Source organism: Myotis lucifugus, unplaced genomic scaffold (assembly GCF_000147115.1).
Source record: "Myotis lucifugus unplaced genomic scaffold, Myoluc2.0 scaffold_18, whole genome shotgun sequence".
Classification (NCBI taxonomy): Eukaryota; Metazoa; Chordata; class Mammalia; order Chiroptera; family Vespertilionidae; genus Myotis; species Myotis lucifugus.
The window spans coordinates 2,251,934-2,272,341 of record NW_005871066.1 but is presented as its reverse complement, the minus strand read 5'-3'; the positions used below and the strand labels follow the sequence as shown (position 1 = coordinate 2,272,341).

At 53.0% G+C, this 20,408-nt stretch overlaps 1 protein-coding gene across 1 annotated transcript in view; it reads left to right on the top strand.

The window, feature by feature from the left end:
- The window catches only part of EEPD1 (endonuclease/exonuclease/phosphatase family domain containing 1), a 70,192-nt gene that overhangs the window by 42,858 nt on the left and 6,926 nt on the right, over positions 1-20,408 (top strand). Inside the window, exons 3-5 of the mRNA XM_006085425.2 lie at positions 1,881-1,932; positions 17,673-17,783; positions 19,421-19,555. Of these exons, the coding sequence (XP_006085487.1) occupies positions 1,881-1,932; positions 17,673-17,783; positions 19,421-19,555 (298 nt within the window). The remainder of the gene's footprint in view (positions 1-1,880; positions 1,933-17,672; positions 17,784-19,420; positions 19,556-20,408) is intronic.

Genomic DNA, 20,408 nt, shown 5'->3' with positions numbered 1-20,408 from the left:
GGGGGGGGGGGGGGGCACAGGGACCCAGCGACCCATAAGCAGATTAGCAGGGTGAAGAGGGAGCTGGTGACACCATCAACAGCTGACCCTCCCTCAGCACCCCGCCGAGCTTGCAGCTTCCTCCCTGCGCGGATGAGCCCACCGTGGCTGCCTGCTCACTGACCTGACCACTGCAGAAGCCACTCCTCACAGACGGGGAAGTACCTCCCCTGTAAACCTCCATTCACTTCCGAAGTCTCTCACGGAGGTGCTGCCTGCGGCCTGGGCTCTGGCCCTGGACTGGAAACGGGTGGGCTGTGTCCCCCCTGCCCTCTCTCTCCCCTTGGCGCCTGTGCCTCGGCTGGCCCTCTGTGGGGCGCCTTCTCCCCGGCCCCTCCCCCTGGCAAAGCTTACCGGCCCCTCCACCAGGAAGCCTTCCCTGACTTCAGCTGGGCCGGCTCCTCTCTGAGCCTCGGCCGTCCCCTTGGTACACTGTACGCCACCATATTCTGGTCGGACTACGGCCTCCAAGGGGCCGTGAGCGCCTTGTGGGCGGGGAGCAAGTCAGAGTCAGCGTGTACCCCGGTTACCCCCGCACGGTGGGCTCGATCCAGGTGCAGTGAGCCAGCGAGCCCTTGAGCAGGCCTCCGTAAGCAGTGGTCTCGCTCTTTCTTGTCATCCTCCGAGGGCCGTCGGGGAAGATGGCCACTGATCATGGCCCCGGTGTCCTTATCTATAGTCCTCCGACTTTATCAGGTTCCTCACAAGGAGCGGCTGTCAATTCCTTTCAGAATTTTTGGGGTGAAATGTACATGACATAAACTTCACTCTAACTTGCACCGAATACGTGTACAGCTCAGTGGCATGAAGTACACTCGCTTTGTTGCGCTCCCATCACACCATCCATCTTCAGGGCTGTGTCCTCATCTCAAACCAAGACTCGGTCCCCATGAACCACTAACTCCCACCCCCACCCCCCCACCCCCACCCCCCCACCCCCGCCCAGGGCCTGGGAACCTCCTCCACTTTCTGTCTCTGTGAATGTGACACTCTAGGCCAGTGGTCGGCAAACTCCGAATACGTGTACAGCTCAGTGGTATCAACAGTACAGCGATTGAAGTTGCACTCCCATCACACCATCCATCTTCAGGGCTGTGTCCTCATCTCAAACCAAGACTCGGTCCCCATGAACCACTAACCCCCACCCACCCACCCCCGCCCAGGGCCTGGGAACCTCCTCCACTTTCTGTCTCTGTGAATGTGACACTCTAAGCACCTCGGAGGCGTGGGATCACACGGGATTTGTCTTTTGTGTCTATGTTGCTTATTTCACCTCATAATGTCCTCAAGGTTCATCCATGTAGCACAGGCCAGAGTGTCCTTCCTGTTTTTGTTTTTGGGTGTTTTTTTTTTTCTGTTAATCCTCACCCGAGCGTATTTTTCCATTGATTTTGAGAGAGAGTGGAAGGGAGGGGGAGAGACAGAGAAAGAGAAACATCCATGTGAGAGAGACACATCGAGTGGTTGCCTCCCACACGTGCCCAGACTGGGGCTGGGATGGAGCCTGCCACCGAGGTATGTGCCCTTGACTGGCATCGAACCCGGGACTCTCAGTCCATGGGCCGACGCTCTATCCACTGAGCCAACCCCGCGAGGGCCAGCGTTGCCGTCTTTGTAAAGCTGAACGATATTCCACTGCGTATGTGTCCCCCGGATGGACGTTTTTTAGAAACATTCTTAACAGCTCTGCAATGGTCATTTCCGTTCAAACCCAAGGCCGCCGTACGAGGGGAGGGGACGTAGAATTGCGGCTGAAATTTCAGCCTTTTGCCCTGTGACCTGCCTGATGCCCGCTGACATGAAATGGTTTGTTTTCAAGTGTGGTTTTAATTTTCTTACAGCATCAAGCTTCTCGCTGTGCAAGAACTCCTTGACAGAGAGGCCCTGGAAAAGGTAAATGTTTTGTTCTTCCTACCCCACACCCACACCAAAAAAAACAAACATGCAACTCCCTGTCATCAGAGAGGGAGTTGGCTGCAAGGCTGGGCTGTTACTTGGATCCTAACAGTCAGTGCACCACGAAAAATTGTAGTCAAAGCCCCCACGTTGCTCCTATGCTGCTAACACGTGCAGACCGCGCCTTCGGGGCTGTGTGAGGGCAGAGGCTCCCGCGTGGGCCGTGCTCTGGGGCAGCCGCCGTGCTCCGGACCCCACCCGAGTGCCAGGGTCCGTGACAGCCACTCCCCTGCATCTCTGCTGTGTCATCCCCTGGGCTAGTGGATGATAGAACCGAGGCCCAGCGAGGCGACGAGCTAAGTGGCGGAGGAAGGAATTGAATCCCGTGGTTCCATTTCGAAAGTTGATGCTTTTTCTAATTCCTAGACCAGTTCATGAGTTCGAGGCCCTTTTTGGGCTACTTCTAAGGAATGGGGAACCCCCTCCCTGCCTCAAACCAAGGTTTGCACTGTGCCCTGGAAGAGATACCCGTGTACCTCGGCTTTTAGGTTCGTCAAGACACAGCTGGGACCCTTGGCCGGTTGGGGGTTTGAGGTCTGTGTGCGAGGCGGGTGGGGCTCCCAAAAGCAGGCTGGACAGCTGCCAAGGGGGTCAGTCTCTCCAGTGCCACTCACATACCCCAGACGCACACCCAGCTGCTCCCCTCGGGAGCTTAGGCCTCTTCCTAACTATGTGATTACAGGTGTTAATTAGAATAAATAATGTCAACAGAAGAGAAAGTGGTTAGAGCCCAGCCAGCGTGGCTCGGTGGTTGACGTCGACCTATGAACCAGGAGGTCACGGTTCGATTCCCAGTCAGGGCCCATGCAGGCTTGATCCCCAGTGGTGGGTGTGCGGGAAGCAGCCGATCAATGATTCTCTCCATCATTGATGTTTCTACCTCTCTCTCCCTCTTCCTTCCTCTTTGAAATCAATGAAATTATTTTTTAAAGTGGTTAGAGAGATAAGCACTGAAGTGATATTTTATTCATAGAATTGTTTGGATTAGTGGTTGGATGGCAGGTTGACACTGAAGCAAATTAAGTTTTTAGGCATCAAGCCATGATGTGAGGGAGAGGGTGGGGGACCTGGGCTCAGGCTCTGAATCTCACGTCCCTCAGCCTCGTTTCCATTCTGGGTAAAGCAAGGAGCGTGCTGCCTGCCCGAGCTCAGAGGCGGCAGGACACCCGGATGAGTGAGTGTAGCGGAAGGGCTTTTAGCTATTAATTCTTAATTACATATGAATTCTTAATGTGCACCCAGCCATAAGGCGCACTAGGTCCAGGAGTGCATGAAGTTTCTCTGGATGGGCTTGAAACTTTGAAAAAGTTACCTCTCCTAAAACAAGTCTCTTCTCAGTAGTCACTGCACTTCCTGGTTTTACTTCTGATTAAAAAAAAAACAAAAAAAAAAACACAACAACAGACCAAGTTGGTAAACACGCGGAGGCCGGAAAACACCAGCAGGAAAACATCGGCCAGGTCTTTGGAGCTGTGTTACTATCCGATCTGGGGGGCCGCACAGAGAAGCCCATCTGGGGAGCCAAGGGCTGCGGGGTCCGGCAGAGAAGAGGGCTGCTTGGGGCGGGGCGTACAGTGTGGCTCAGACAGGCTCCTTCCTCACTGTGTTATTTCGGGGTTGCTAATCCTCTCTGTGCTTCGGTTTCCCAGTCCGTAGAGTGGAAATCCTTGTAATCCCCAGCCCACAGAGGTCTTGAAAAGACTAAGTAGCCGAAACCGGTTTGGCTCAGTGGATAGAGCGTCGGCCTGGGGACTGAAAGGTCCCAGGTTCGATTCCGGTCAAGGGCATGTACCTTGGTTGCTGGCACATCCCCAGTAGGAGATGTGCAGGAGGCAGCTGATCGATGTTTCTCTCTCATCGATGTTTCTAACTCTCTATCTCTCTCCCTTCCTCTCTGTAAAAAAAAAAAATCAATAAAATATATTTAAAAAAAAAAAAAAAAAAAAAAAAAAAAAAAAAAAGAAAAGACTAAGTAGACAGTTGACATGATCCCCCCTGGCGCTGACTGACCCCCCCCAAAGTTAGCTGCTGCTCCTGTGCCTTCTCCTTCCTCCTCCCCCACCTCCCTCTTCCTCGCCAGGTCTGGCCGTGGCTTTGGACCGTTCCCTGTCTCCCTACGTGACCGGCAGACAGCTTTCCACGACGGTCTGAATGGGCACGGGCCCGCTTCCTTCTTCCTTCTTTTGTGTTGTGTGTGCGTCAGTTCAGCCGCTCGCACTGCTGGCCTCTGTGGCGCGCTCTGCGTGCCAGGCAGCTAGCAGACACCTCAGAGAAGTCCAGAGGCAGCCAGTGGGCCTGGCGTGGTGGCCAGCTGCATGTGAGTGGCAGGTGGAAGATGACCTGGCACAGACCTGATTTGCACCAGTTTACAGGAACCTCGGGACTTACAGGTGCTTATCCACCTGGACAAGTGGGGGACCCACCAGGAAAAGCTCTTGGTAACTCCGAGAGCGTTGCTACCGGAGCCTGGCCTGCAGACCAGCAGCCTCGGAAGCAGTTAGAAATGCAGATTCTCGGGCCCCGCCCAGACCCCCTCCTAGGAACCAGGAGGTCACGGTTCACTTCTCGGTCAGGGCACATGCCCAGGCTGCGGGCTCGATCCCCAGGAGGAAGCGTGCAGGAGGCAGCCGATCCATGACTCTCTCTCATCATTGATGTTTCTATCTATCTCTCTCCCGCTCCCTTCCTCCCTGAAATCAATAAAAATATTTTAACAATAAGCTATAAACCCTACAGCTAATCATCTTAAGTCTGTCTACCAATTTCTTGTTAAACTTTTAGACCCACAAGAAGGTGGTTTAATGCACATAAATGTCAGGACCCGTGGCATCCTCTGAGGACGCCTTTGGGATCCGAAGGGCTTTTGTCAAACATCCCTCAGGTGCCGAGAGCAAGGACCTGCTCTGAGAAGGAAGCTGCCCTCTCTGCTTTCAGGGCAGGACGCTTTTGTTTTCCTGAACTGAAGTCACACAGACTTCGTTCCCAGGCTTTATAAACAGGCCCACCTAATGCCTTTCAAACAGGGCATTGCATGAAAGGAAATAAAAATATTGGTGCAGCTTGATTTAGTAAGATCATTTTTCAACGGCCTTTCAACCCGCTTCCTGCAAAGCTGCAAACAATAGCTTGGCCGTGGCCTCCAGCTGGAGGTCACCCCCCCCCGAAGGGCCAGAGGGCAGAGCACTGGCCCAGCCAGCCCTCGACCTGCCCGACTCATGGCCATTGCCTGTGCCACTCCCACCCCACCCCCTCCAGGCTCCCCGGCCTCTGCAGGCCACGACTCAGCCGTCCATCAAAGCTGACCGCGTCCATCTCCGTCCTCTAGAACCCGGGCTCTGAGGCTGCACAGATGGGGGTGAGGCCACTCTGCGGTCTCCTAGCTGTGGGACTTCCTCGGCGGGTTATTGCCAAGCCTCGGTTTCTTTATAGCATGGGGGTGGGAGGTGTCACTGATACCTACTTCATGAGAATTAAGTGAGATAATGTATGAGCTAGAAGGGATTATGTATATGGTAAGCACCAGAGCAATGGTGGCTAATTCCATTCCTACTACTGCTGATTTGCTGCTGCTGTGGCCATTGATATCTTATGTCATCATCGTCACCATTGATAACTTCCTCCTCCTTCTCTCTTGAGGAGCCCAACTTGAGATTGATTTGTCGCCATTAGTGGATGTTAAAAAGAAGTCCCCCGCTCACCCCGCTTGCCAAATTGTCTAGGACAAATGCCTGCCAGTCTTTCATGCCTGCTGCTGCCAGATGTTTCTCCCAGACTTTCAGCTTTGATGTCTGGCTCTTAGTCTAGCCGTTCTGCAGGTGGAGCAGGGAATTAATTGCTAAGTCTTCTGGGGGCTTCATGCGTGAAATAAAGTGTGTGCACTTCACCAGCAAGCTGGACTGGACCCACTGAACTTGGTACTTGCACCCAGGAGCTGTGGTTCACTCAGTGGAGTTAGAAGTTAATAGGTTTGAGGGTTTTTCAGAAGGAAATCGGAGGTAGATAATTGTCACGTAGATGCGTGTGAAGAACCTCAGGATGCTTGTACCTGCGGTTGGTGATGGTGTTTCTGAGCATACACACGTGTACATACATGAGCACTGGCTCTGTGGTTGCAGTACACGCTTCCAGAGTGTTTCCCCTTGATTTGGACTCCGTTTAACTTAGCCTGTGTGACGGTTGAGAGCTGACTCTGGGCCTAAATTGCACTGCACACCACGGGGGTGAAGCGATGGAGATGCATTTGAGTGGCATGGACAGGATCCCAGGATGTCGGAGCTGGGGGGACCGCCCAGACCATCCCATTAGAACTGTCATTTGCGGGCAGAAGGCAGAGGCCGAAGGAGTGGAAGTGTCCCCCTTGCCCAACCAGCTGAGCCGCCTGCCAGGGGAGTTCACATGTTCCGGAAGCTTCTCCATGGAGCCCTCAGGTTCCCAGCTCTGGGCGCTGTGGAGGTAGGATTCATTTCTCCACCCAGGAAAGCTGTCATAGCTTCAGTCCTCTACAGAACGTAGCCCCGTGCAGAAACGTTCCTCAGAGAGGGACAGAGAGCCCAGGGACACCGGGAGCGTTCTGTGTGTGGTCAGGGCCCAGTCGGTGTGAGACAACACCGCGCACGCCCCAGTGGTGCAGAAACCACAGCCCTCAGTTACATGCTGTGACTGCGGTTTGATCCCATAGTGGCTGTTCTGAGGGGACATCTGGTGGGTAGAATGTCTGCACCCCCGTTCTTCCAGCATCAGGTCCTCCACTGGTGACTTCGGACGCATTTAGCCCAGAACCTGGAATGTGTCACTGCTTGTCCTACTTTCTCCTGTTGTGCTCTTTCTCTTCTCTCCCGAGCTTGTAGTTCTCTGAATGTGAATTCTCACCCTGCCCGGCTGCCTGTAACTCCTGGGAGCTTGAAGTCGTATGACTCCAATAAATCATGGTTTACTTGAGCTGACCTCCAACCAAGCCCCAAACATTGTCATTTAAAAAAATGTTGGCTTTCTATCATTAGAAATTATCATGAAATAATTTTACCTAGAAGTGAAAATTTATATAATCCAGTTGCTCATTTTTTGTGTAATTGTGGTGTATGTGTTTTTATGATGAATACTTAATGAATTTAGGTTGGAAATATTTTTTTAAAATTTTGGAGCCGTTTAGAGACAATGCTGTGAATTTAGGAGTGGGCAGGAAAGAACTCACGCCTGGAACTTGTTTCATCCAGGTTGCTGCTGCACTCGGAGAGTCTGAATTGAGTGCCGTCTTCTCCACGGGAGGTCGTCCTTGGTGGTTTCATAACTTTGTCTTTATTCTCTGAAAGTTCTGAGCTCTTTACTTTCTTAGTGGTAGCTCTAGAGTTTAACATATGCATCTTCACTCATCAGATTTACTCTCACTTATCTCAGTGAGCTATAGACACATGACTCCTAAGTGGTTCTATTCCCGCTTCCCCTTTTTATGCTGTTGGTGCACATATTACATCTAAATATGCTACGGACCTGACTATACATTGCTCTAACCATTGCTTTATGTATTCTCCCATCTTTTAAAGAAGATGAGAGGAGAAAGCACACATATATTTATAGAGTTGTCTACATTAACCTTCTGATTTTCCATTTCTGGCTTTCCCTCCTTCTTTCTGTGGATTCACGTTGCCATCTGGCATCACTTTCTTATTCTAATGCAGCTTTGCTCCTTCCCATCTCCGTCAGGCTGTTGTCCACTATATTCCATTTCTGTATGTTACATACCCAGTCATACAACGTGTACATGTTGTTTATACAACACGAGTAAAGGAGGAAATATGCGCTTAGACTGCCTTGTATAATTGCATAATTACCTTTCCTGGTTCTCTTCATTTTTTCATGAGGATTTGAGTTGGTCTGGGGTCACTTGCTTTCAGTCTAAAGAATGTTAATATTTCTTATAAGGAAGGTCTGCTAGCAACTAATTCTTACAGTTTTGTTTGTCTGGGGGTGCATTGCATCTTCCTTTTTGAAAGGTGGTTTTTCTGAACCTAACACATTGCGGACCAGTAGTTTATTGCTAGCTTTACCCAGTAGCTAGATAAGTTTCTATTGAACGAGTACAAAAAACATTTCACATAAATGTTAAAGGCATGCTTTAAAATTAAACACCCACTGCATTTTGAAGGTATTTATTACATGTTCTTACAAGCTAATACCTTTTAAAAGAATTCTCATGATTGTCCACAAGCCTTAGAACAGAAAACACGTGAATTCCCGTCATCCATCTGCCATGTGTTCAGATTCTTGGGTGACAGCACTTTGAATATGTCATTCCACTGCCTTCTGGCCAATGTTGTGGATGCACATTCAGCTGTTAATCACATTGGGAGCAGGTGACTGGCAAGCTGGATGTATGCCTCAGCACCGTGTTTACTGAAGGGGTATTTCATTTACTGGGTTTCTGAAGAGTGACTCACACTTACTCCGTGTCCCAAAGCTGGTTTGAGGAAACTTTGAAGGCTTTTTTTACATAAAGTCCAACAAAACATTTCACATAATCTGGCAAAGAGAGAATGAGAAGGAGAGAGCATCATGTTATTCTTGTAAGACCAAGGACTTTGTACTAAGAAATACCGGATTTTGATTCTCAAATTATATGCTATTAAATCAATTCAGTAAATTGCAACTAGCATTTGTTTCATTATACATGTTTACAAATGGATGGGTGGATAGATGGATGCATGGATGGATGGATGAGTGGATAGATGGATGGGTAGGTAGATTGATAGATATATGTATGTATGTATATCACACATATATACACACACACTAGAGGCCTGGTGCATGAAATTCATGCACGGGTGGGGTCCCTAGGCCTGGCTGGCGATCAGGGCCAATTGGGGCCTTCCTTCCCCGGCTGCTGGCTGCTAGCCAGGGTCTTCCTTCATTCCACGCTACCCCCTGGTGGTCAGCACATGTCATAGCAAGAAGTTGAACTCCCGAGGGGATAATTTGCATATTAGCCTTTTATTATATAGGATACATACACACACATAGTTGGCAGGCAGACAATTAACCAGATTGCCATATAAAAACTTTTTATTTCTGTGAGTCATGGTCAAAATGTTTGAAAACTGCTGTCCTAGACTATTTATTGGCTTGGAAGAGGGGAAGGAGGGCTTGCCCTGGGTTTTTCCAGTCCTGGACAGGCCCTGCTTGGCCATGGGTATATCCTAAGCACTGCTCCCTCCTGCCTTGTTAGTCTCTTGACTCTGTTTTGCTTTTCAACAGAAAGAAAATCTGTCCAACTCATTGCATTCCCTTTCAAAGTGCTGCCTGTGGCCACCACCTCATGGAAATACCCACATTGCCATGGTGACAAGAGTTATATGCAATTTCCTGTCTTGTTCGGTCCACCCTCAAATGCTTCTCTCATCAGGAAATGCTAACAATGAGTTGGTATGAGAGAACTTTCAATTCATTTTTTGACAGAATTCTGAGACTTTTCATGAATGATTCATTCATTTCTTGAGAGCACGTCTTCGTGTTCAGCCAAGTTCGGGCTAATTTGTCATTTTAAACGACACAGAAGGGCAGGCAGGTACAACTGTTTGGCTCTATGACTGGAAACATTTATGCTGATGTTCTTCGCAGGTAAGATGACTGAGCTGGTCAGGAAGGCTTGCTCTGACAAAAATTGATTCCATGGAGAGATCTATCAAATCGTTAGCTACCCATTTAGCATGAGTGATTCCTACAGGTGATAAAAGACGGTGTGGGTGGCATTGAAAGGGTGAGTTGAGGCCTTAATGAGATTTGAAACTCCCGGGAAAGCATCCAACCTGCTTCCCGAGATTTTGATCTGTCTGCCTAGACGTGCTGACGTGTACTGACACCCCTTGCGAACAGAATCCAAGACTTGTTTCTAGATCCTGGACGTGGTTTCCCTACGACACTCTGCCCTGGGCTACCTCCCCACTCCTTCCCTTGCCCTAAGCCTGTCCCTTCAAACTCTTGTCATGAAATACAGACTGACTTTCCCATGCAGAATTAATGAGGTGGGGAAGGACAGCCAGGGACCGCAAAGCCGCTCCCCGTTCGTGAGTCCCTCCAGAATTACCTGCCTTCCCAGATGCCTGTCCTGGCTTCCGACACCCCGGGCCAAGTAAGAGATTTGTCTAAGTGGCGGTATAGAATCGTGATGAGTCACAAAGCACCCCTCTGATGTGTTCAGCTCCGGGAATCCACAGGGACAAGTGCCCGGGACTAAAGCAAGATCCTCAGCATTTGCCAGCTGAAGGGCTGGACCTGGAAGGAAAGGGCCACGTTCTGGGGTTCTGCCTGAACCCCACCATTAACACCAGCTCCTGGGGGATCAGTAAAGCCTTTACCCCAGATGATAAGGGTGTGAGACTGTAGTTTGTGTTAGTGCTCATCGTTTCTACCCAGCAAGCTTGGTCTGCCCCCCTGTCTCCACCTGGCCAGCACCCTGCTGAGGAATAGATTGCTGCATATTGATTGTTCATTTCGCATCTTGTTATCCAGACACGTGTGTGGTGCAGTCAGTTTGAGTGGTTGCATTTGAGAATAAGAGGGGACGAAGAATCAAGTATTTTTAGGCATCGGTTCAAGATGTGGCAGGGACATTTTTTAATGTTGTTTTGGTCCTTAATTTATTTATGAGCAGCACTTAATCAGCTTTTACTTACGAAAAAGAATTAACTGTGTGTGCGCATGCACAAATGCATGTCTTCTACATGGATAAACTTCAAGCCAATTAATCAGTATTTATATTACGGCCAGAAAAGTGAAATTTCTAGAAAATGTGAAGGCAGAAAGAAAAATGAAATTACTATTTGGTCTCTGTGATTTACTTTTTTAAAAATGTATTTTTATTGATTTCAGAGAGGAAGGGAGAGGGAGAGAGAGACAGAAACATCAGTGATGAGAGAGAATCATCGATCAGCTGCCTCCTGCATGACCCCTACTGGGGATCACTCCCCAAACCCGGGCATGTGCCCTGACCAGGAATCGAACCATGACCTCCTGGTTCATAGGTCTACACTCAACCACTGAGCCACACCAGCCGGGCTCTGTGATTTACTGTTGTTGTCCAGTCCCTCCTTTATATTGTTGCCAGAGTAACTCTTCTAAAACACAAGTTTGATCATATTGCTCAGTCACCTGGCGGGAAGCTGAGTGGCATAATGGAGTCAGATAGATTTGGGATTGGGGTCCTGGCTCGGCCACTTGGCTCTGGCTGATCTTAATCCCTCCGGCCCCGTGCTCCTCGTTTCTCCGGTGGGGATAATGCCTCCGTTGCAGGGCCCGGTGTGTGAGTCTCAGCAGCGACCTGTGTAAGGAGCATGCATAGTGCCTGGCACGCGGCCAGCCTCCTAGCGGACGGATAAACACTCTTGATCTGATTCGTACATCATTTCTCATCCACTTGGTTTTGTGATACGTCCCTTCTTTCTGTCCTGTTTGCTTTCGTGCCACCTACTCCCAGAATGTTGGAAGGAGCCCGGAAAGCCTGTGAAACTAAGGTCAGGCAGGTGGGCTATTTTTAAATGCCTCTGGCAGAAATGTAACGGGAGAGGGCGGTTGCGGGAAGATAGCTGGGGGCTGGCTCTCCGTTTCTGCCCTGGGCACAGGACGTGTCTGCACACCCCAGGAAGAGGGCGCTGTTTCATGGCTGTCGCTCCTGCGGCCATCAGGTGTCTGGGACAAAAAATCACAGTCCCCCCGCCCCCACCATCCCTGGCTGCCTGCACAGAAAAGAACACCAAGTCTGCATGGTTTGCCCCAATAAAGTAGGAAACACGCAGGCTTTCAAGACTAGGGTGTGGCATCATGCAACTCAAAACAAAACAAGGCATGAGTCCGCAACCCAGGCTCTGCTGGCGCTATGTGCAGATTGTTGCCTCCGAGGAAGGCAGGCTGCGAAAGCGCCGTTTAGAAGAGCTGACAGCGGGCAAACAGCCAGTTCCCGAGGGTCTGTGAGCACCAACTGTTCCATGGGACGGCTCCTAAGGAATTCGGGGTTCTTCGCAGACACGCGTGGGAAATGCTGGGAGTCTTGCATTTGACGTGAGTCTGAGAGTGACCTCGTGTTTATGGGCTGAGAAGATCTGTGTCTGGGGTTTAAAACTATGCGGGTGTCCCCTTGGGAGGGGAGGGGCAGCTGATGGAAACGGCCAGCTTTGTTCTGCTCCTGCATTGTTCTCTCCGGGACTAAGTAGCTAAACCATCGTTTCCTACCCGAATGTGTTGGCCTCTCTCTCCTCCCGGTCCTCGCCCTTTCTGTTGCCTCATCTGAAACCTCAGGGTAGAAATGCTCTGATTGATCACTTGCCCCGTGGGAGGCTTCATGTGGGTTCAGAGGCCCTTTCCCCTGTCTACACCCACCTTACCTGTGCGTCAGCCTGCTCCCCTGGCGTTGTCAAAGAGGGAGAAGACTCTAGAAAGGCGAGCGTATGGTTGGCTAAATCACTGCGGTTTGTCTTAGGAAATGAGTCACCGTCATCTGACGAGCGGGGGTGACATGGGACATCTGCTTGCAGGTAAAATGTGGCGTCCGTGCTTGGGCTCCCTGTTGGATGTGTGAGCATTTCATTAGGAAGAGCCAATGAGAAGCCGACCCCTCAGCCTTCACTGTTGGCACGTTTCTCAAGCGACGTGGAAACATCGGCATCCGTGGAATGGCACGCGGGCGCCAGCCCTGCTGCGGCACCCCAGGGCCTCTGCTGGGATCGGGGCGCTTGGCTCTGCCTGCAGCTTTCCTACGCTCGCCGAAAATAGCCCCGAACCCTCCAAAATGCGCGGCTATTTTCAGACTTGCCTCCCCTTGGAATAATTAGTTTCAATCATTACTCACAAGTTTATGCCTAATTTGGGAAGAAGTGCTTGTTTTATTTGTCCCCAAACTGTCTTTTTTGAGCTCTGAAAAGCCTACGTTCCAGAAATGACTGGGCTGCACATTCCTCTCCCAGGTGCTCAGTGACCGAGCGGAGGGGACGCTGGAATAAACTGCCGGTGGCAGGTCCCCGAGGGGGCGGCCCCGGCCCCTGCTCCCCGCCTGGCCCCGGGCCCCACGGCTGGAGCACCTGGTGTCTGTGTGTTGGGTGGAAGGAGTGGCTCCTCTGCTTCGGCTTAAACATCGAGGCCATTGCCCAAGTCAGTTTTTTTGTTACTCCTCACCTGGGGGTATTTTTTCCATTGGTTTTTAGAGAGAGTGGAAGGGAAGGAGGAAGAGAGAGAGAGAAAACATGTGAGAGAGGCACATCGATTGGTTGCCTCCTGCACATGCCCCAACCAGGGTCAGGGATCAAGCCTACAACCCAGGACGTGCAAAGGGCCTGTGGTGGGATGGAGCACGGCTGGTCTGCAGGACAGAAAGGTCAGTGTGGCCGCAGCACAGAGGCTGAGGGTCAGACTGATGAGATGGGTGTACAGGGAGGGTCAGAGATCTGGCCGTGCTGGGCCCTGCGTGCCCCAAAAGGACTTTGTACCTTATCCTGCGAGCGACCACAAAATCCCTGAGCGGTGTGAACAAGAGACCTGGAATTAGAAAAGGCCGCGGGGCCTCCGTGCGGAGTGCAGGGTGGAGCAGGGCAGCGAGGTCACAGACACACCGGCGAGCGTGCAGGGAGGGACGAGGGTGACGAGAGGCTGTGGAGGGCAGTGGGCAGGTCTGAGAGAATTCGGAAGTAAGCGATCTTGGCCTAAAAGAAGCGGCGTCAGGTCCTCAAACACCCACGTGTGCCTGCTCACAGCAGCAGTAGCTACGGCAGCCAAAAGGTGGACACAGCTCCAGTGGCCATCGCTGGTGAGTGGACACACAGAATGTGCCCCCTCCGTACCCCGGAGCAGTACTGAACCCCAAGAAGGAGTGATGAACTAACACCCACTCCAACAATGAACCTAAGCATTGTGCTGAGTGAACAAGCCAGACACCCTATCGTGCGATCCCTTCATCTGAACCGTCCTTAGAGATGGAAGAGACGGGGGCAGCCAGGGGCTGGAAGAGGAGGTGGGGAGGGACTGCTTCATTGCTGCTGGCTTCTCTTTGTGGCTGACTAAATGTTTGGGGACGAGACAGAGGTGATGGCTACACAGCCCTGTGAAGCCACTGAATTCTGCACTTTCAACTGGACTCTGAAATAGTTAATTTTTTTATATGTGAATTTTATGTCAATCATAAAGAAATTGATCTGAGCCCTGGCCGGTGTGGCTCTATGGTTAGAGCGTTGGCCCAAGCACCAAAGGGTCGCTAGTTCGATTCCCAGTCAGGGCACATGCCAGGGTTGTGGCTCGATCCCCAGTCGGGGGCGTGCAGGCGGCAGCTGATTGATGTTTCTCTCTCATCGATGCTTCTCTCTTTCTCTTCCTCTCCCTTCTTCCCTCTCTAAAATCAGTTTTAAAAACCATGTTTTTAAAAATAGGCTAAAAAGAATAAAGAGAAGGGGAAAAGAGCACAACATTATTGTCACAGTCTTAACTCCCATCGAAGATTAAGAGTCTTAACATCCAAGGACTCAGAGAAGGAGAGCGACTTGGGGCACGTCCCTGAAGGGATGGCCAGGGTGGTGGCCACGCGGAGTGAATGTCACACAGCTTTTCGTGGCTCGTGCACCTCCGTCCCCCCCATCTCCACGGAATCTCTAACTTCCCCTTACTCTCCAGTGAGCAGTAGCCCTTGCGAAAGAAATGTTTTAATTGCCCTTGAAAGTTCCCTCCCCGCTCCCCCACTCCCACCCCCAGCTTATTTTTAACCACCTCGTTCAGAAAACATGGGATGAGCGAGTCTGGGAAACACCAGCCCGTCTGTCGTCTGTCGACAGGAGGGCGTGTGGTGTCACCACCTTGTCTGTAAAAGCAGCTACTGGTTAGCTGGCGGTGGTGGCCGAGGAAATGTCTCCTTGTTTGCTTTCCGTCTTCCTTGCACGATAAGAAGGTTTAGGCAAGGATACGTCACCCAGCTCCTTCCAGGTCCCCGTGGAAAGAGCGTGTTCACGGAGCTGACCTCGAAGGGGTGGTGGGCAGGGGGTTGAGGGGCTGCGAGCTCATCACTGCTCCCCAGGGATGAAGGCGGGGCCTGGGCTTGGAGAGCAGGGGCTGCCCTACGAATCTGCCAACCCTTGGCCGTGTGCTGGGGTGCCCGGTCCCTACCGGGGACGTGCTAGAGGCAGTGCCACAGGCTGTAGTCCGCTGTGCTGGCCTCCCTGGGAGAGCTGTGTCCCCAGGCCCATGGGGCCGACACACGATGATGAAACTGACTCTGACAGGTGATGGGTTCGCTCCAGAGAACCTAAAACATGTGATGCGGGTGGCGCCGTGACATCACGTGGGTCGTGGGTTTAACTTGTGTTTCCTGAGCCAGATTCTCTCCTAAGTGCACCGAGCATTAGACTTGGCCAAGCCCACCTGCTGGCAGGGAGCGAGCTTGGCCTGTGACCTCTCAGGTCGTCATTAGGGTCGCCTGTGACCGGCTATGAGCCGTGCCTGGCACTCAATAGATGCTGGTTCCCCTCCCCCACCTCCCGCTCGGATCCTGTTGTTTAAAGATTCAGAAGCGAACCTGGTCATAGGTTGGCCACCAGTGTTTTCTGACTATTTTTGGCTTTACCCAAACTTAATCGATTAATTTACTAGATCTTAAAAGTAAACTTGCCCTGGCCGGGTGGCTCAGTTGCTTGGGGGTTCATGTCCCTGTCAGGGTGCATACAGGAGGCAGCTGATCCATGTTATCTCTTATATTGATGTTTCTCTCTTCCTCCCTTCTTCTCTCTTTCTCTCTCTCTCTCTCTCTCTCTCTCTCTCTCTCTCTCTCTCTCTCTCTCTCTCTCAAAACCTTTTATTCCAGGCAGTTTTTCAAGAGTTCCTTCAGATGGAATTCTTCCTCATAGAGTTCACACAGCAATCATGACAGAGGAAGAGGGAGGAAGGATTTTAATGTTTGTGAGAATCTTGTATTTCCTTCCCCATTTTCCCACTTCTCCCACTCCTGACTTGGAGCCCCCTATGGCCACCCAAAAGGGTGGGGGGATTGGGTTTTGCCATCTGCCCAGCTGGTTGTGGGCCAGGTGCTGTCACCTGCTCATGTCTAGCCCGTGGTCCTTCCTGTAACTTGTCCTGGGAGAGAGAAGCCGTGGAGAGGGACGCCCCTTTGATCCATCTGCCTGCAGGTATCTGTGGCAGGCCTGCTGAGAGCCATCCGTGCCGCTCCCTGACGCCTTATCCCACAGGTTGTCTGTGAAGAGCCAGAGGCAGTGTCTCGGGGTGCGGGGTGGGGCCAAAAGGTATTTGCTTGTGTTGAATAACCCAGGCTGTCTGTGCAGACCGCAGCACCAGCAGTCAGACGGCCGAGTCTCAGTCAGCGATGTCTGGCCTTGTCCGCAGCTCCTCCAACCTTATAGGGTTGCTTGGGGAACCATCATAGGGCACACCTTGGCTGGGCCCTCAGAAATTCCGGTTCCGTCAGGGACGGGCCCACAAACCTGTGGGTTTACCAACAAGAACCAGTGAGATTCTGCTGGCGGCGGCGACAGGTGGTGGGTTAGCCGCTGGGGTTTTAGAGGCACAGCTGGTGTGGGGGGAGGGGGAGCGTAGGCGGGCTCAGGTGTGCAGGCCCCAGTTACCTGGGAGACTGTTTGCGGCCACACACGCCTCCCCCTTTCCATTTCCACCGCCTGGCCTGGTGAGCATCCCAACTTAGTAGAGCAGCATTTCTTCCTCTGCTGAGTGGGCGGGGAACCAGCTGTTCTGAATAAAGCCACGGGTGGCGGGGTTCAGATGGGAGGGCTCTCGGGGTGCCTGTGTTTTCCTTGGAGGTTCCAGCAGGAAGGACTGAGGACTGGTACAGGCCGGCTGGCCCACCCCTGTGAGGCAGAGGGCAGGAGGCGCACCTGGCTTCATCCCTCCCTCTGACTTCCCAGCTGCGTGACCTTGACCTTAAACTCACACTTGGGCTTGGCTGTTCCCCACAGCACTTGGCTCAGCGTGCTGGGCCCCACCCAGAGACCCTGTGGATTCCGTGGGTCCGGGCGGGGCCTGGGAATCAACATGTCCCATAAGTTCCCAGATGATTCTCACTGTGCTCCGACGGGCCCCACCTGAGTTCCCCAAGACTGTCTTTGGGGGTGAACATGGGAAGCTGTGAGCCGGGGTCACCTCTCTCGTGGCCGCCCTCCGATCAAAGTGGCATCCCTGGGAAGGGGACTGTCGGTTGGGCTCAGGTTTCGGGTGTGACCAGGGGAGCCACCTGTTGTCAGGTGTCCACAGGTACTGGCATGAAGCCGCCCACAACAGCAGGGCTTTCTTCTCCGATGAAACCAGGGTGAACGGTGTGGCGGTCAGGAGGGAGCTGGGGGCGGTGTTTGCACCTCCTAGCCAAGCCCGGGAGAAAAGGCCACCGCGTAGTCACCCGTTCTCCCTGCGTTGGTGCCGACCTGGGCCTTCCTGGGGCCTCGGCTGCACTAGTTTTGCAAGGACACAAAGGCTGTGACGACGCGTTCTGCACTGTGTGCCCGAAGGCTACAAAAGAGTCCCCTGGGGATCACTGTGCGCTTCACAGACACAGAGTCTGCTTTTCAAGGTGCGGTGCCTGGGTCTCGCCACCCGGGTCCTTGCACCGGGAAGGAGCCCGCGTGAGGACGCTGCACAGACCCCGCACCGCTGGCTCCGGGCCCCCGGCCTCACTGACCGCTCTGTCTTTGCAGTTCTGTGCGGAGCTCAACCAGCCGGTCCTGCCCAACATCCGCAGGTGGACGGGGCCGCGGGGATGCTGGAAGGCCGTGGTCGCCGACACGCCCTCGACTCAGCTCCAGAAGGTACCCTCCCCCCAAGCGGGCCTTTTCTTCACATTTAACGGAAACGTCCTTTTCCCCTCGTCACAGACATTTAGTAATTTCCTTGGCCATCGTCCTGGATGTCATTTTGTCTTTCTGCCCATTTTTTCCACTCATTTCTAACCGCCCGGTTCTCAGTCTGTGCTGAGATTGGAACGGACGGCTCCCCGGGCAGAAATGGAGTTTGGGGTGCTGGGAGGGGGCAGAAACCCTGTCTGGAGCTGAGGCAACAAATGGGGTGTTTCTGCCCTTTGTCCTCTGCCGAGCTTATGGGGAGCCTGCTGCTCGTGGACTGAAAACTTAGGAGTCACTTAATTCACTTGCCAAGGGCTCGCTCTGGGTGCTGGAAACTGAAAATGGTGGCGGCGCTCAGCAGGTTTTAATTTTCCATTTTCTTTCATTAGTATCGCCCATGTGGCTGTCTGTATACATCTGCACTCTTACACATCACATAGAAGACCAGTTTTTGCTCACTTGGAAGGTTCGATCTCTGTGGAGTTTTAGATTTTAACATAGACTTTTGTTAGTTCATCGTGGGTTGGAAACTGTGTCATCACATAATTTCCCTATAAATGCAGATGTTATCATGTTATCTGCAATATAGCAAATGTGCTTATAAAGGACATAGGCATTGTCCTTCTGCGAGTGGCATTGAGATTCGGGGCTTTTGCATGATAACTGTGCTGGATTACAGTTACCCAGCCATTGCTGACCACCAGCTCTCTTTTTAGCTACTACTTAAACACGTGCCATAAACCTCATTTCTCTGGAGATGGTTACTGTGGGAGGCAGCCCTGTACGCTCGCCACAGGCTGGGAATAGCGCTGAATTGGATGGAATAGGTCTCGATTTTACCACTCTGGCCCATGGGTCTCCCTCCTCAGTCCACATAGAGATCATAGCACCTTGCTTTGTTGTTGTTGCTAATAGCACTTTACACATACGCAGGTTCATGATGCTCTTACAGTCCCTTTAACACTCGGTAGTCATCCCTTCAACAAATACCCCTCCCCGCCTACTGCCAGGGATGACAAGGGCAGCCCCAAACACCGCATGCTGCCCACACGGCCCTGTCTGCCTGCCCCCTTCCGGCCCTCACAGCGCCTGCTCCCGGCTGCAGACCCCGGGGTCCTGTCCACCTGTGAGGGCTTGACCGGTTCCTGCACTGGCACTGTTAGCCCCGACCCCCATTCACCTGTAAATATTTATGGAGCGTCTACCAGGCCCCGTGTGTTGTGAGCAGCAGGTAAACGTTCAGCACACCCAGCCCTTGGAGTCTTCCTGTTTGGATTCTCAGCGTTGCCATCTACCAGCCGGGGGGTCTCAGGGGAGTTACTTACCCTCTCTGAGCAGCCTGATCTCCCTCTGGCCCATGGGGGAGCGAGTAGCTACCTCACAGGATGGGATGATTAGAAAGGCACCCCACCCACACCAGAGAAGCGCCCAGCCTGTCTGGGAAGCCCTGGGAATTGGGAAACTGGTGGTATGAGACGTCTGGAGGGTAAGATTTGCTTCAGGAACAGCCCCTGAGTGTGTAACCCAGGACCTCCTGCCTCATCCCCCGGGTCCCCAGCCCCGAGACCCACCCCTCTCCAAACTAACACCTCTCTTCTCCGCAGGGGGCCGGCTTCTCGGGGTTCCTGTGGGACGCGGGGGCCGGGGTGGAGCTGAGAGACGCCGCCTCGCAGGAGAGCTCCCCGGGCAACGCGCACGCCAAGCCCGCAGGCCCCAGCCCGTACCTGGCGCGTTTCAAGGTACCCGCTCCGCATCACCGTGAAGGCCCGCTTCTCCTAAAGGGGACATGTCCCTGTAAGCTGGGAGCCAGGGAAGCCCGGCTGGCTGGCCTCCTGGGTTTCCCTTGGCGGTGACCTTGCCCAGGGCAGGAATGAGGGGTTCGGGGGGACCCGGGCTCTGAGAATCCCCACATCTGGGCGGGAAGGACAGCAGGCGCTGGCCCCCAAACCTGACACACCAAATCCCCCGGGGAGACTTCCTTACACTCGGGGATCCTGGACCCCGAGCCTTACGGAGTTTCTGGGACAGGGCCCAGGACTGGCCAGCTTCTCAAGCACCTCCCTGCTGCTCCAGCCCTGCCCCCCTCCCCCCCCCCCCCCACACACACACACAAAGCGTTGGGTCAGGGGCCAGGCAGCCGAGGCCCTTCTCCTCCTTACCAGGCAGAAGGGGGCCCTCGGGGGATCATTTGGGTTTGGAGGGGCCTCTGGGGTGTGGGGCCAGGACAGCTGCAGATGCGCCCTCACCTGTGCGAGTGTCTGTCCCACCAGAGGCAAGAGCAGCCAGCAGACCTGGCGGAGCTGCCTCTCAGGTCTGACAGGAGGGCATTTTCTCCTGGGCCATTAAGGACGGCCCACCTCTCACAGACACCATGGGCACTGGCTGTCGCCCACATTCTCCAGATGAAGCAGCCCCTAGGCAGGCCCTCAGCCGCCTGTGCTTCGGGCCCCATTCCAGGCCAGGCAGGCGCACAGGACAGAGGCGTGGCTTCTCTCTCGGGGCTCCCCAGGTGGGGTTTCCCTGCCCACATGAAGAGGGGCCTCTGCGGTCAGAGCCACAGCTGCAGAGAGCTCCCGGCGGGGGGCTGGGGGC